Raw genomic sequence first — 14,532 nt, forward strand, 5'->3', positions numbered from 1 at the left:
CGCAAGAGGAGGATCTAGAATGTCATGTCGTGTTGGACGAAGCGAAAGAACGAAACGCGTTACTGATCTGATACTTGTAAGTACTATAGTCAATCCCTAAGTAGTGGTGTCCATAGAGTCGTAAAGTCTATGCAAAGAGTAAAGTAGATGCTAAAGCTCCGGCAGCAAGCAAAGCGCTCCATCTAAGAGACTGCGCATCGCTGGAGCCTCCTGCCCCGCCTCGAGAAGACACTTTCCCGTTAGTTGACGAATTGCCGCCTTGGCCTGCCATGGATGCAGGGGGTGAAGGGAATGGGAAGCTTTTGTTGACATTCGACTCAACGAACATATTTGTCGCGGGGATTTTGTTGCACCGTCCAATGGATTCAAGCTGGAAAAGTCGATCAGCTACTTGAGAAACTCATGGTGATGAAAACACCCACGTTGAACGCAGGGTTATGGCTCAAGGCCGCATTCATGGTATATCCAAGAGCGAGATCGACGGTGATTTCGTAGAGGTCGTGTTGCAATACACAGAAACTATACCAGAGATCAGTAAGTACATCGGCAAGACAGTTGGAACTGACCCGGTATCGAGTGTTGTCGCATTGCTAAGGATGTTCTGGAACGTATTGAAAGAGGTAGTTCCGTCGACCACGCCGCCCGCCACTCGCCTGCAAATGATTTTAGGGTTGCAGGATCCCACACTGTCATTGACATACCAATCAAAGGTATCGAAAGAAGCTCCACTGGGTGTGCGCGTCCAGATGATGGGAACCAACCCCATAGCCAACGAGATCATACGAACACGATCGTCTTCATGGAGTTGAGACGCCGAACAAACAAACTGTGAACTACATACCGATGTCCCCGTAAGGTGGTCTGTCTTGCTATGAGACACTGCATGGAACAACAAAAATTCGTGCATACCGCATCGTCGTGGGTGTAACTCCTAAGACAGACTTGATAGCATGACGAGTCCATCCAAGCTCGGCTACAATTTGCTCGTTTGTAAGCGCTGTGAGATGCTGTAATCGCTTCAGAATGTGCCGCAAATGAGTGATCGAAGAGCATACGGGATGGGACCAAGTGTGGACAGCAATTTCATGGCCGGCCATGTACTCGTTGATTAGGATGTCGGGGTACGAGATGACACGCGAGCCGACCACAAAGAATGTTGCTGAGATGTTCTTGTCATGCAGATAGGTGAGAAGGTTACTAGGTCAGGATAAGCAGCTAAGACAGGTTTTTTTGTCTCCGGTTACTCACGTTGTGTATGGACTCGGCCCGTCGTCGAACGACACTCCCCACTGTAGCTTCGTGGGGCAGGCGGTGATGTCGGTTGCCCGAGTGTAACCTCCACAGGTCCACCATCCTCGCGCGGAGGCATTGGCAGCAGCAGCTGGAGACGATCAGACAAAAAGAATTTGAAACAGTGATAGGACCCAAACAACCCACCAGTATCGTTCGCGCAAGAGCCGTCCACAGTAGGCTTCAAGTCCGGGATGTTATACCCATCCAATTCTTTCATCCATTCCTTCACCTGGTCCGTTGCTGTGCAGTGTTAGCCAATGCAATGTTGACTGAGAACGAGAACCTACATGTATCGATAGGCTTATCCATCGCGGGCCATTGTCCTTGTACAAAAGACCCTGTCATTTATCAGCACGACCCTTGAAAAAAACGGAAATCGGCAGACACACAAGCAGGCGATGGGAGCGTTGGGGCCCCTGCTATCGGGGGCGTAGCCCCTGGTGGTGCGGTTCTTGTTGCAACCGGCACTTGTTGAGTCGGCATCCCCATCGTTATCTGCGCCAAAGGTGGAATGGTAACTCCGACAACGACAGTCCCCGAAGCCGCTGGCGCAGAGCTGGCCTGAGATTGACGCTTGACTAATTGGTCATGGTTGGCGAGAGCGGAGGCGGCAAGAGAGAAAAGAAAAGTGGTGGTTAGTTGTGGTCTCATGGGCGAAAGAGTGGAGGGTATTAAGCGTTTTAGATGGTGGGAGTAGAGACGAAGAGGTATGTAGGTAATCCAGGGTCGGCTCGCCAAGTGGAGTTCAGGCGATCTTCAAGTTCGATCAATTTATAGCCTTGACTTAGCTCTTGACTTCTCTTGAGCTCTTTGTGCCAAGAGCCAGCAAGAGCCATGAAAGCGGACAATAATGGTCGGCTTGCGCGGTCTGTTAGATGGTTCTGGCATTCGTCTATTCAGGTCATGAAGGATTTTGTTCAACGGAATCCTCTGTGAAGTTAGATAGACGAAGGAAGGGTGCTGACTCAGACAAACCAAAGACAAATAGTATTTCCCAGGCTCCTGAACCAGCCGTCGTTGGAGAACGCTGTAGTCAGTATGTAACGTTTGTGACATCACGTGTAAAAGATATGGTGGTGCGTTCTCCATGGAGAACCGATAGCAAGACCGGTTCTCCAAGACGTTTTACACGTGATGTCACAAACGTTACATACTGACTACAGCGTTCTCCAACGACGGCTGGTTCAGGAGCCTGAGTATTTCCAAAAGTCGGATCGAAGGCTGAGAGGTGTGACACTATCACGTGCTATAGTCACATAGAAATGAACTAGTCCTGAACAAGTCCTCAACTTTGTGTGTCCACTGTTTGTTCACACGACACACATGTCGAGTCCACTTACTCTCTACATCGATGGCCTGGGTACACCCTGACGATGAATCCTTCTCGCGTCGAGACCTCCTCAGCGACACAACTATTCGCGAGCTCTTCACCGCTCGTCTGGGTCTGGGGGTAACAAGCATATCGAGTCCAGAGGATCATGGCGTGTTTCACAAACTCTACTTCGTGTCATTATCGGAGGCAGAAGGCCATTCATGGTCTGGTAGAGATGTCGTTTTGCGCGTAGCAAGGTAGTAACAGATCTCATCCACATCCACAATACTGCGGCTCAAAAGCATTGGTAGGAAAACATTCGACAGGGTGAAAACAGAAAACGAGATGGCCACTTTAGAGCTCCTCCGTGACTCTGGAGTCCCCGTACCGAAAGTCGTCTTCTTCTCGGCTGACCCCCATAATTCTCTTGGTTATGAGTATAACTGTCTCGAGAGTAAGCCGCGTTGTATGTCCTCAGGGCGTAGTCTTATCGTTTGCTTCAGAAATCCCATACCCCTCCCTTGCTAAAATATGGCAAAATCTTTCCCCATCTCAGCTCGACACTGTGTTGGACCAATTGGTCGATATATTCGTCAAAGTGTTTGATGTCGGCCGTCCTGGACGATACGGAGGTCTGGCTCTGGGAGGAGGCGCCGGACCTGTGGTTGAAGAAGCAATGTGGCAGATGTAAGCCTTCGATGCTCTGCTGCACTGAAACTTGAATAACCCTTCTTAGTCCTGATATCGCGCGTTACTTCCACTCGTCGCCATATAATCTCACTACTGAGACGTTTGCCTCGCTCAACCCGACTGGCTTCTACGAAACCTGGCCAGATTACGTCTCTGCATTTCTCAAGTCCTACCATCACATCGTGTCTATTCACCCAGCTGTTTCGTTCCTACGGGATTTCCTTCCTCGACTCCAACTTTTGATCGACACTCTTGACAAACCTCAGTCCACCGCTGAGCCGTGGGTCCAGCGACTCCGTACTTCTGAAGAGCTCCGTCCGCGTCTCTACCACACCGATTTCCACTTTGGCAACATCTTGGCTGACGTGAACGGGACAATCAAGGGAATCATCGACTGGGAATTCGCTCGCATGGGCCCACCGTTCTCTGTTCGTATGTCGTGGATCGGAAATATTGTATCGGACGTCCGAGCCACATGGCCTGACAACCCTGTCGCTCAGAACATAGGCAGTACGTGGTCAGGGGAGTTTCATAAACGGCTGGCTGAGCGTGCCCCCCAAATCGCTGCTATCAAAGAGAGGGAATCGGACCGTGACGCGGTTCTGGGCACCAAGGGGAATGCGCTACAGTGGATTTGGGTTTGTTTGCGTTCGGCTTTGGAATATGGAGTCCGGAGTGATGAAAGCGTAGAAGGTTCCAAGGGCAGTTGGGTGAAGGTTCTTGAGCGAGAGTTACAAACGCTGGGCCTCTGAGACTTGGTATCGAATCTATGAAAGTTCCAGACGCACAGACTAAGACACACATCCAAGTAGAGTCATAATGTGAGTTTTCAAAATCGCTAATGGGTTACAAAACGTCGCTCGCTACTGCAATACAACTTCAAACGCTCTGCCCCTGAACATCTTCGAGGTCTAAGCCAACTTGCACCCTGGTCTGAAGCAAATGTCAGAGAAGAGGCTACGAGTGATATCGGACTCACACGTGCCCGCCGTCCTTTGCCCCGCACTCGGCGCAGGTTGGTCCATGGGTTCCATGGTTGGTTGGTTGGTTAAAGTCGACTGTGGTTCCAGTGGTCAACATTCTGATTGGTGCAAATTGCTAGTGGTAGTTCTGCGTGGCTGAGTGTCTGAGTGCTCTGGCTTTCAACGTGCATTCAGGGCCATATTTATATGCCACCACATTGATGAGTCAATTTGAACTCGTAGGCGATCGCTGAGCGCAGAGTCATCCTGGAGCTTATCTTCCTCAGTGTGGGCACACCTCAAGGTTGAATTTCTCCCACACCCTATACAATTCCTTTGTGGACTTGATTTGATTTAGGCCTGATATAGCTTAGTATTTACCCAAGCACGCAAATGAGCGTTCTTTAAACGCTCGTTCCAAACCCTGGGGCCAATTACATTCAACCACCGTCAACCTGCAGCATTCTGCATTTGTTCTAGTCTGCCTTGAGAGAACGTTTTGTCGTGCTGTTGAAGCACAGCAATATGTGAGATCATTTGAGAAGCTTTCGCGGATGAAGAGCCTGGGGCGAACGAAAGTAGAGTGCTACGAGAGTGGTATAATATATCCGGGTCACTGAGCAAATGTAACATGATCGCTAGCATTGTGACTAGACGTGTCATCTCTGGGTGTGGGCGGAGCGGAATGCTTGTACTCGGACTAAACACGGCAATTAGAGTGGACCACGAAAGGAGAGATAAACACACTCGAGGGGAAAACGTTTCCGGAGATACATGTGTGGACACCTGGGTGTGAACGAAGATTTGGTCCTTGGAGGAGAGCTGATGGCCCAACCCGCGACTCCCGAGTTCCAGATTAGTAGCGCGCTGGATGAGCGATCAGCGCTCGGTCTAGGGAAGCTCTTGGAACATACACGTGACGTCCGTCGGTCGTTATAAGAATAGACCTCCTGGCTCCCGTCCCGTGTGCGATACGCGTTGATGGAGTTGAGTGTGTATAAAAGGCTCACGACGTACACTTTCCCTAGGCTGTGAAGGGTTAAGAATTCGTCAAGAATTGAAGAAAAATATCTACGCGATGTTCAGAAGCATGTGCCCTATACGGAGAATGAGTATGGTGGTTTTCGAGGAATGCACACGAACAGAGCAAATGAGCCTGGCCGAGGGTTTGCGTCATGATCAAGTCTATCGTTGCCACGACCGTGGGTGGAATCGCACTCTCGAAAACCAAACGGAGCAATCGGTTGATAAGTAGAGCGGTGCTTGGGAACACGAGTTGGAACAAATTCCACTAGGTTATTGGCGCTTACCGTTGAAGGCCAGCACTCCGTCGTTGGAGAGAATGAATCGTGCCAGCGGTGATAAGAAAGTCGGCAACGAAAACTCCGATAAGATGCACCTGTGATCGTTTTAGATCTCCCACGAATATTAAAGGAACCAGATGACTCGCCAGAAGCCACATTACTTTAGCCTTGGCATTCCCCGACAGGATGTTAGCCAGCTAGAATGAATTTAGTTTTGATGGCCCTCATCCATAAAGGAGATCCAGCGTACGGAAAGGCAAACGCCTGCAAGACCGACACACATCGCGCATATGATGGGAACGCAGAGAGTCCAGTTGTGGGAAAGCATGTAGTATCTTCCGGCGAGTTAGTCTAAACTTTAAACTGCATGAGAAATCTCCTCACCTGAAACAAAAGAACGACTGGACCGTGGTGCCAATAACCGCGGTCTACATCGTGAGCCACACAAAAAGTGAGAGCGTATTTTCGTACCATGAGCGGCATTGATACTTGCCACCACGCCTAGGAAGTTTCAGCCAACACGCCGACGCGGGATGAGTACGAAGACAGACCTTCGCTACCAGCAACCGTGCGACATCTGGATTTGCGTACTAGAAGTTTCGCTCAAGATGAGGAGTCCACGAGAAAACGGGGAACTCACATCCATCACATTCTGCACCCACACCACCGCGATACATTGAGCCGTCTACCGGATGTGAGTTTCAAGTCGACGAGTTGAGGGCCGTAATGAACCTTGAGCACCGATAGACCGAAGACAGCGAAAACGACCGCGTTGTAGAATCTCTGCACAGCCGACTCTGCTGGCGCCCGTGTTCGATAATAGGTGACTACTTGACAGAAGATGACGCCTTGCACACAAGTTTAGCCCGAGCGGAGGTATATTATTTATAGCGCACCCATAAGCACGCTATCGAGGAAACCCCCAAGTACCTGCAAATCATGAGAACAACCAGGAGGTTGAGGCGCGCTGAATACCCATGGCCCAAGCGAGCTGACGCGTCTTTGCACGAAGTCGGCGGATGGCGGGGAAAGTTCGATGACTGACACTCCTGTCGGCATGTCTGCGGGCAGTAGAGGAGTACTCGTGCGGTCGAGCCCCAGTGCCGCTTTTATGGGAAGAATCTAATCTAAGGGAAAGGAGTTTAAAAAACAAATCTGATTCCGGTTTGGTGGCATGCGAAAGGGCGGGACCAAAAGTTGACCATGTGAGAGAATCATTGGCTCCATTACGGCGTCAAGTTGCTGCATCTCGGGGAGAAGATCTTGAAGGAGCGTATAGGTAGCATTCGACAAGTACTCTTTTTAGATACATAGCCTTTGTGAATCACTTTTTTTGGTTGAGCAGGTCGGCTTCAACGGTTTTCGGAGTTGCATGCACATTGGTGCTATCTTCTAGTGTCTGGACATCAGTGGTGCGGGGAAGCATACCTAACATCCAACAACCGGGTAAAGCGATAGGTGGATGTTTCGGTCATTGACCTTTTTGCGATACAGCGGCCGCGGAAGGCATTTAGTAGCGATGGAAGGGACATTCCCGTTGGCTGTTCTTCCAATAATCAGTTCAACATTCTGGTTAAGGCGAGGATGAGGCTTTCTCGTTTGTGTGTGACTGGTCACTGGTCACAGTTGGTCGACCGACTCGGCAGACGTCGGCCGGTATTTCTCTCTCACACCGGATTTGGTAAAATATCCCTTGAAGTAGAAACTGTTCTAGATTCTGGTAGAATCTAGAACCAAATCAACCTGTGTAGATTTGCCCAGAATATACTGTTTGGAAACTGAGATTGATTTTGGTCAAATATATACTAGTTTTAGCAAGTCTGAAGTGAAAACTATCTATGGCACTGAAACTATGCCTGAAATGGTTCATATCTGCGCGCATATATTTGGTCATGATATCATGCGCATCAAATGTGGCGAAACTGTCAGTGAAATAAAGGATTTCACTGACAGTTTCAGCATGGATGATACAAAGAAAATCAGCAGTAGAGAAATGCACATAGATTCTCTTTGTTTCTATTTGCATTTCTCCACTGCTGAAACTGTAGGTTTACAGTACAATGAAATCATTGTTGAAATCTTAAATTTATTCATGTCAGAAATTGTGATTAAAACTGTCAGTATATACATTGGAGAAATTGTAAGAGATATTGTATGTATATCAGTGACTTGAGGGTCAACCCTCAAGTTAACCCTCAAGTTAACCCTCAAGTCAACCCCAAGGGTCTGACCTCCGGGTAGACCCTACAAGTTCAGTCTCCAGCTACATATTCAAATACATAATTAGTGTCAATAGGATAACAACTTTGTAATGACTTTACACAAACTTTCTAATAAATGTTACCAGATTGTAGGACCCCTTAATACATGTACTATTCAGTTTAGACTTATGTTTCAAAGTCAATGGTTGAGTCAGAAAATGCAAATTACTGACCCAACCCTGAGTTTTCAAAATAGTGGTAGGGCCATATCTCAATGAGTTCTTATCCGTTCTCAACATGTTATATATGAGCAGGAAGGTATTCAATAGGCCTACAAACTGGTATTTAACATAAAGTTCATTGCATACAAAATCACAGACTTTATTACAAAATATATTTTGACTATTAGATTGTTAACCCAATTACTTAATGGTTTCTAGACTTTTCATTAAAAGTTAGATATAGTCAGAAAGGTATTTCAAAGTTCTACAAACTTGATTTCAACCCTGATATGGTTGATTACAAAACCACAGACTTTCACTACAAGTTAAGGTTTATTGAATTAACTTCAAAATTCAAAGTCAACCAAATGACTCCATATTGTATATGGTAGTAGAGCTTCATTGATTGAGTAAGTATTCAGTTCAAACCTATTCAAAATTCATAACCATTGACTCACAGAAGGTGAAATACTCACAAAATATCAACTTTGTTACTTTAGGGCTAGCCTGGCTCAAATAGTATTAGCACTAAATCCCTCTTCCCATTTACTGCTTACCACTTGTAGGGTCTTACCACTTGTAGGATGGAGCACAGGTATAGCTCTGAGTCTGCTTAACTTGACTCAGACCCTGACTCTGACTCTGACTCTGACTCAGACCCAGACCCAGACCCAGACCCTGACCCTGACCCTGACCCAGACCCTGACTGTTACAGATAAGACCTGGCCTGTCCGCTCCGGCGCTGGTGTCGGGCCATCACGAGCCTGCAACATACAGCACATGACAATGGGGAACGGGCGCCCCAGTTGGAGGAACGCACATGTGGGAAGCACGTGACCGAGAACAATGTGTCGAGCAGTTGCCGAGCCCAACCCAACACCAGGGACTGGGGGGGAGTGCTAGGAGGTTAGGAGTAGCGCCTGGCCCGCAAGGGATATACAATCGTCCCCTCTGTGGCCAGGAATGAGGGCGAGGAGGAGCAGGAGAGGCTAGGGTGTCGGATGTCCGATCACCCCTTTGCGGGCCTGCGTATATAAGGCACAATAGTGTACTATGTACTCTATTGCTTACATTGTCTCTAAAGTACCGCTTCTCTCCGTGCAAAGAGGAATCACCAACTCATCAGGCCTGACACGACCCGATTCAAACCTTTGACCACCAACAGCGACAAGGGACCAAGCTGATCACCCCTCAGCAGGGCCACATATATAAGGTGTGATAGTATACACCATACTCCATTGCTTAGATCACCTATTATACTACCTCACCCTATACAAGGAGGCATCACCAAGTTGACACCGACTCATTGGGCCTTGTCGACATGACCTGACCCTGACACTGACACCCACTTAAATATCTATTCTGTTCCAGGCACTTGTTTCTCAAGAGGAGTCTTGCACAGCCCAACCTGAACCCTGACAGTCAGGGTCAACGTCAGTATCAGGCTTCAGGTCAGAGCGCGTGCCCGAGAGATTCGGAGAGAACAGGCCAGGTCTTATCTGTGACACTGACCCTACTTAACCCTGACCCTAGTGGGTAAGGTTGACTTGATCCAGGTTAACACTCATATCATATTTGATACAATTCAAAAAGCTCAAATCATCATTGTTATATAATACAATTAGTATTTATAAGCCTTCTTGTGTTCCATCCTGGTCCTTTTCATTGTCCACATTTTACTCTCCCTAGAAAGCATGAGTGGGGGGTTGAAGTGGCAGGGTTTCATGTTAGAATGCACAAAGGAACTGAGAGAGGTATATACTTACCTCATTCATCATATGCATATCTATGTATACAAGATGAGGGTGGAGTACAAGTCAGGTAGGGCTTGTCATGATCAGAGTCAGGGGCAGGATATACTAATCAGGGTCAGGGTATACTAACCCTGACCCTGACCCTGAGACCCTGACCCATGCTCTACCTCACCAACTTCTGAACCTGGCCAAACATGGACCCTTTCAAGATCAACTAGAAAGGGGCAATAGGCAGTTGTAATGTAACAATTGACTATCTGAATCTCATTTTTATAATTGTTTTTTTGAAAAATCAAGTCACTTATATGACTTAACATATCATAATTAGTGAACTGTATTGATCATACTCTATAGATTTTGAGAGATAGGCTACATATACTATATCTGGCACAAGATAATATAGCAAAACATATAAATTATTGTTCTAAACATGTTTTCTGCTTCCATATTCTGTGACCTGTAGGTCAACCTAGACCTGGTTGGACCTATACCCAGAAGGGGCAGGGTTTGTTAAGGTCAGGGTCTGCCTTTCAAGACTCAGACCCAGCAGCCCTTTATCTGTGACAGTCAGGGTCAGGGTCAGGGTCAGGGTCTGGGTCTGAGTCAGAGTCAGAGTCAGAGTCAGGGTCTGAGTCAAGTTAAGCAGACTCAGAGCTATACCTGTGCTCCATCCTACAAGTGGTAAGACCCTACAAGTGGTAAGCAGTAAATGGGAAGAGGGATTTAGTGCTAATACTATTTGAGCCAGGCTAGCCCTAAAGTAACAAAGTTGATATTTTGTGAGTATTTCACCTTCTGTGAGTCAATGGTTATGAATTTTGAATAGGTTTGAACTGAATACTTACTCAATCAATGAAGCTCTACTACCATATACAATATGGAGTCATTTGGTTGACTTTGAATTTTGAAGTTAATTCAATAAACCTTAACTTGTAGTGAAAGTCTGTGGTTTTGTAATCAACCATATCAGGGTTGAAATCAAGTTTGTAGAACTTTGAAATACCTTTCTGACTATATCTAACTTTTAATGAAAAGTCTAGAAACCATTAAGTAATTGGGTTAACAATCTAATAGTCAAAATATATTTTGTAATAAAGTCTGTGATTTTGTATGCAATGAACTTTATGTTAAATACCAGTTTGTAGGCCTATTGAATACCTTCCTGCTCATATATAACATGTTGAGAACGGATAAGAACTCATTGAGATATGGCCCTACCACTATTTTGAAAACTCAGGGTTGGGTCAGTAATTTGCATTTTCTGACTCAACCATTGACTTTGAAACATAAGTCTAAACTGAATAGTACATGTATTAAGGGTTCCTACAATCTGGTAACATTTATTAGAAAGTTTGTGTAAAGTCATTACAAAGTTGTTATCCTATTGACACTAATTATGTATTTGAATATGTAGCTGGAGACTGAACTTGTAGGGTCTACCCGGAGGTCAGACCCTTGGGGTTGACTTGAGGGTTAACTTGAGGGTTAACTTGAGGGTTGACCCTCAAGTCACTGATATACATACAATATCTCTTACAATTTCTCCAATGTATATACTGACAGTTTTAATCACAATTTCTGACATGAATAAATTTAAGATTTCAACAATGATTTCATTGTACTGTAAACCTACAGTTTCAGCAGTGGAGAAATGCAAATAGAAACAAAGAGAATCTATGTGCATTTCTCCACTGCTGATTTTCTTTGTATCATCCATGCTGAAACTGTCAGTGAAATCCTTTATTTCACTGACAGTTTCGCCACATTTGATGCGCATGATATCATGACCAAATATATGCGCGCAGATATGAACCATTTCAGGCATAGTTTCAGTGCCATAGATAGTTTTCACTTCAGACTTGCTAAAACTAGTATATATTTGACCAAAATCAATCTCAGTTTCCAAACAGTATATTCTGGGCAAATCTACACAGGTTGATTTGGTTCTAGATTCTACCAGAATCTAGAACAGTTTCTACTTCAAGGGATATTTTACCAAATCCGGTGTGTCTTGCGTCCCAATTGTGGCTTCTCTTTCCTTCCCGTCATGAGACCGCCGCCACCGTTATCCCACCCTCCAGAACTCAGATGGAATCTTTTCCACTCAATCGCACTATTCAAATTCTGAGTGCGGCCGAGAAAGGCAAGTACGGTATTCTTGCCCAGACGTGGTGCGTTCCGTTCACCTTGTCAAAGAGCTCCCTCACTCATCTTTTTTTGACCGCAGCTACGACGCCCATTGTGTGATTGGGCTTGTTCGCGCCGCAGAACGCAATCGTAGCCCCGCAATCTTGCAACTGTTTCCCGTCACGCTTGCCTACGGCAAAGGACCTTTCCTAGCTTTCTGTCTCAACGCGTATGTGGCTTCTTGGATGAGTGAAAGCTTCTCCTCATATTTTGTAGCGCCCACAGTGCCTCGGTCCCGATAGCTGTCCATCTTGACCATGCGACAGATCCAGAACACATCGAGCTTGCTCTCTCTTTAGCTGAGGAAGGCATTGCTTTTGACAGTATCATGGTGGATGCAAGCCACGCTGATGTATGTTTCTCTGACCGATCTGAACCAAGCCTTTTCATGCATATCACAGACCGACGAAGAAAACATCTCAATTGCCAAGCCCTATGTTGACCGCGCAACCAAGCTAGGTATTGCTGTAGAAGTGGAACTAGGGCGTCTCGAAGGCGGGGAAGCTGGCTTGCGGATGATTTCTGATGCTAAGCTGACTGATCCTGCTAAAGCAACGACCTTCATCGATGGGTCCGTGCTCTGGAAATAGCGTTTCTATTCTTACTCATTCCTATTATGCAGAACTGGAGCGGTCATTCTTGCCCCCAGCATTGGCAACCTTCATGGCTCGTACATCAACCCACCGAACTTCCGACAGGATATGTGAGTTCTGGTGCCAGCTAGTTATATCCGAATGACGTTACTAGCCTGAAAAACCTGCACGTAACCTTCGCCGACCACATCCCTCTATGTCTGCATGGCACTGACGAGCTCCCTGACGAACTTTTTGTTGAGTGTATCAAGAACGGTATAAGCAAGGTCGGCGTCAAGATTCCATTATTTTTGCACGTCAGTCTCATTTGAACTCTCAGATCAACGTGAATAGCTGGGGTCGCGACCCATATGCCAAGGCACTCGCGGCTGGACTACAAACTAAGCCCTTTCCTGATGCAGTAGAAGAAGCTACCGATATTTTTGCTGGAGTCTGCGATCGCTTCATCCAATTATTTGGCTCGGCTGGGAAAGCATAGGTGTTTATATGATGTCTCGGCCCCGAATAAACAACTCTCGTTCAATTTGTCGACTATCTTGTCCTACCCATCAGCGAACATAACTTTATCTCAGTCGACGTGAAGGAGCAGCACATCTTGCACGTTCTTGACTGTTACCCGTTCGGCCGGATCAGCAGCAAGAGTCGACTCAACCACATCAACAAACCACCGTAGCGTGTTGTCTCTCCAAGGCAGGCACGGTCGGACCCACTCAACTTCCCGGGAGAAAAATATGACTTCTTCGAACAACGCCCAAAGTGTCATTCCAAGAAGAAAGGCGTCGCGCTCAGGTGTTAAGGGTTGTTCGGGGGTTGTCTGAATCCTGTTGCCTAGCTCTGGTGGAGAGTACTTTGGCGTCCAGGCGTAGGGATCCGGGTAATAATCAATGAGGCGGCAACGTCCATCGTTGCAGAGAACAACATTATTGAGATTCAGATCCCCCCAGAATACGCCTCGCTCGTGTAACCAGGCTATAGCAGCAATGATATCACGAGCCCACGCGAGTTTAACTTCCAGTGGAAACAACAATGCGTCGTTTAATGGAGGGGGAGTTGCCTCTGGTGCAAATGGAGGGAGACTGACAAAAGACCACGCGTCAGTCGGACGGTGGTCAAGGTAGTACTCCATTAAGCTGCCTGCGTGATGATAGTCCATGAGCATGCCCCGCAGACAGCCGGATTCGTCTATAGCTGCCTGTGTGGGTCGAACCAAGTGATCGCAGTGCGGTAGGGAGACAAAGAATTCAAGCTCTTTGACAAGGTCATTGTTTTGCATACCGTCTCCGATTTGGGCCGACTGTTTGAGAACCTTGTGGGTTTCCCAGTCTGAAGCCATGACCACTTGGTGAATGACGAAGCTATTCTTATGTCTAGACACAAGCCGAAAGGCTGAAAGTGGAACGCGGTCGATGACGACGCTGTCGGAGAGCGTCTTCCCGACATAATGATGTTTGTGCGAGGTGGCCTGAAGATTCATGGAGCCATCTTCGAGTGTTTTCATGATTACTCTTGTTCTCCAGCCCAACAGTTTATCAACCCGAGCCAAAATCTACGCACATAAGTCTACATGTGTGTGTGAGAGAGAGAGAGAGAGAGAGCAAAGAACCTCCTGAATGGTGGCCCAGTCTGCACATCGCTTCGTATCCAATGCGCGGTTTTCAGGACAGTCTTGAACATTCCGGTTACGAACATAGATAATGTCGATAGCTGCACCGCTGTCCATGACCCCACTGTCCCCGTCCACCAGCACTTGGACTACACTTGACTCCATGTGGTCTCGGTCGTTCCAGTATGCAAAGCCGGGCGTCTCAACGGAGATGGGTAAATGTCCAGTGTGGAGGGCGCTCCACGATGAGGGAGGACGCTGTTGGGCGGGATGTTGCTGCATAGGATTTAGTTGATGTGCCAGAATGAAGTTTGAGTTGGACACACATTGAACATGAGAAAATAAGAGTCAAAAAGTCATGTCACGAACTTTCTGTGTGGGTGCCTGATGATAGTTACTCATCTCAAGCCAA

At 46.9% G+C, this 14,532-nt stretch overlaps 5 protein-coding genes across 5 annotated transcripts; 2 read left to right on the forward strand and 3 right to left on the reverse strand.

Annotated features, from left to right (window-relative positions):
- Window positions 1-127: 127 nt before the first annotated feature.
- MIND_00949200 (NodB-like proteiny domain-containing protein) lies at window positions 128-1,944 on the reverse strand (the record flags this gene model as incomplete). Its single annotated transcript, XM_037366108.1, has 11 exons — window positions 128-370; window positions 423-519; window positions 567-653; window positions 702-795; window positions 842-861; window positions 910-1,007; window positions 1,056-1,197; window positions 1,249-1,381; window positions 1,438-1,533; window positions 1,581-1,631; window positions 1,683-1,944. The coding sequence occupies 11 exons, from the start codon at window positions 1,942-1,944 to the stop codon at window positions 128-130; spliced, it is 1,323 nt and encodes a 440-aa protein (XP_037217520.1).
- Window positions 1,945-2,644: 700 nt separating this feature from the next.
- MIND_00949300 (APH domain-containing protein) lies at window positions 2,645-4,047 on the forward strand (the record flags this gene model as incomplete). The annotated part of the gene is made up of 4 exons (XM_037366109.1): window positions 2,645-2,862; window positions 2,917-3,059; window positions 3,109-3,292; window positions 3,342-4,047. 4 exons carry the CDS (start codon window positions 2,645-2,647, stop codon window positions 4,045-4,047), a joined length of 1,251 nt encoding a protein of 416 aa, XP_037217521.1.
- An 823-nt stretch (window positions 4,048-4,870) lies between these two features.
- On the reverse strand, window positions 4,871-6,620 carry MIND_00949400 (uncharacterized protein; the record flags this gene model as incomplete). Its single annotated transcript, XM_037366110.1, has 14 exons — window positions 4,871-4,957; window positions 5,005-5,124; window positions 5,172-5,286; window positions 5,333-5,354; window positions 5,401-5,519; window positions 5,568-5,758; window positions 5,812-5,896; window positions 5,946-5,989; window positions 6,033-6,062; window positions 6,113-6,151; window positions 6,202-6,246; window positions 6,294-6,409; window positions 6,458-6,491; window positions 6,537-6,620. 14 exons carry the CDS (start codon window positions 6,618-6,620, stop codon window positions 4,871-4,873), a joined length of 1,131 nt encoding a protein of 376 aa, XP_037217522.1.
- A 5,067-nt stretch (window positions 6,621-11,687) lies between these two features.
- Window positions 11,688-12,995, forward strand: MIND_00949500 (Aldolase; the record flags this gene model as incomplete). The annotated part of the gene is made up of 7 exons (XM_037366111.1): window positions 11,688-11,908; window positions 11,965-12,093; window positions 12,141-12,276; window positions 12,326-12,495; window positions 12,547-12,627; window positions 12,672-12,783; window positions 12,837-12,995. Exons 1-7 carry the CDS (start codon window positions 11,826-11,828, stop codon window positions 12,993-12,995), a joined length of 870 nt encoding a protein of 289 aa, XP_037217523.1. The 5' UTR covers window positions 11,688-11,825.
- Window positions 12,996-13,085: 90 nt separating this feature from the next.
- MIND_00949600 (Protein kinase domain-containing protein) lies at window positions 13,086-14,461 on the reverse strand (the record flags this gene model as incomplete). The annotated part of the gene is made up of 3 exons (XM_037366112.1): window positions 14,447-14,461; window positions 14,121-14,396; window positions 13,086-14,063 (listed from the first exon to the last, which is right to left on the reverse strand). Exons 1-3 carry the CDS (start codon window positions 14,453-14,455, stop codon window positions 13,086-13,088), a joined length of 1,263 nt encoding a protein of 420 aa, XP_037217524.1. The 5' UTR covers window positions 14,456-14,461.
- Window positions 14,462-14,532: the final 71 nt, after the last annotated feature.

This window comes from Mycena indigotica (genome assembly GCF_014461135.1).
Source record: "Mycena indigotica strain 171206Taipei chromosome Unknown Mind.scaff0008, whole genome shotgun sequence".
Classification (NCBI taxonomy): Eukaryota; Fungi; Basidiomycota; class Agaricomycetes; order Agaricales; family Mycenaceae; genus Mycena; species Mycena indigotica.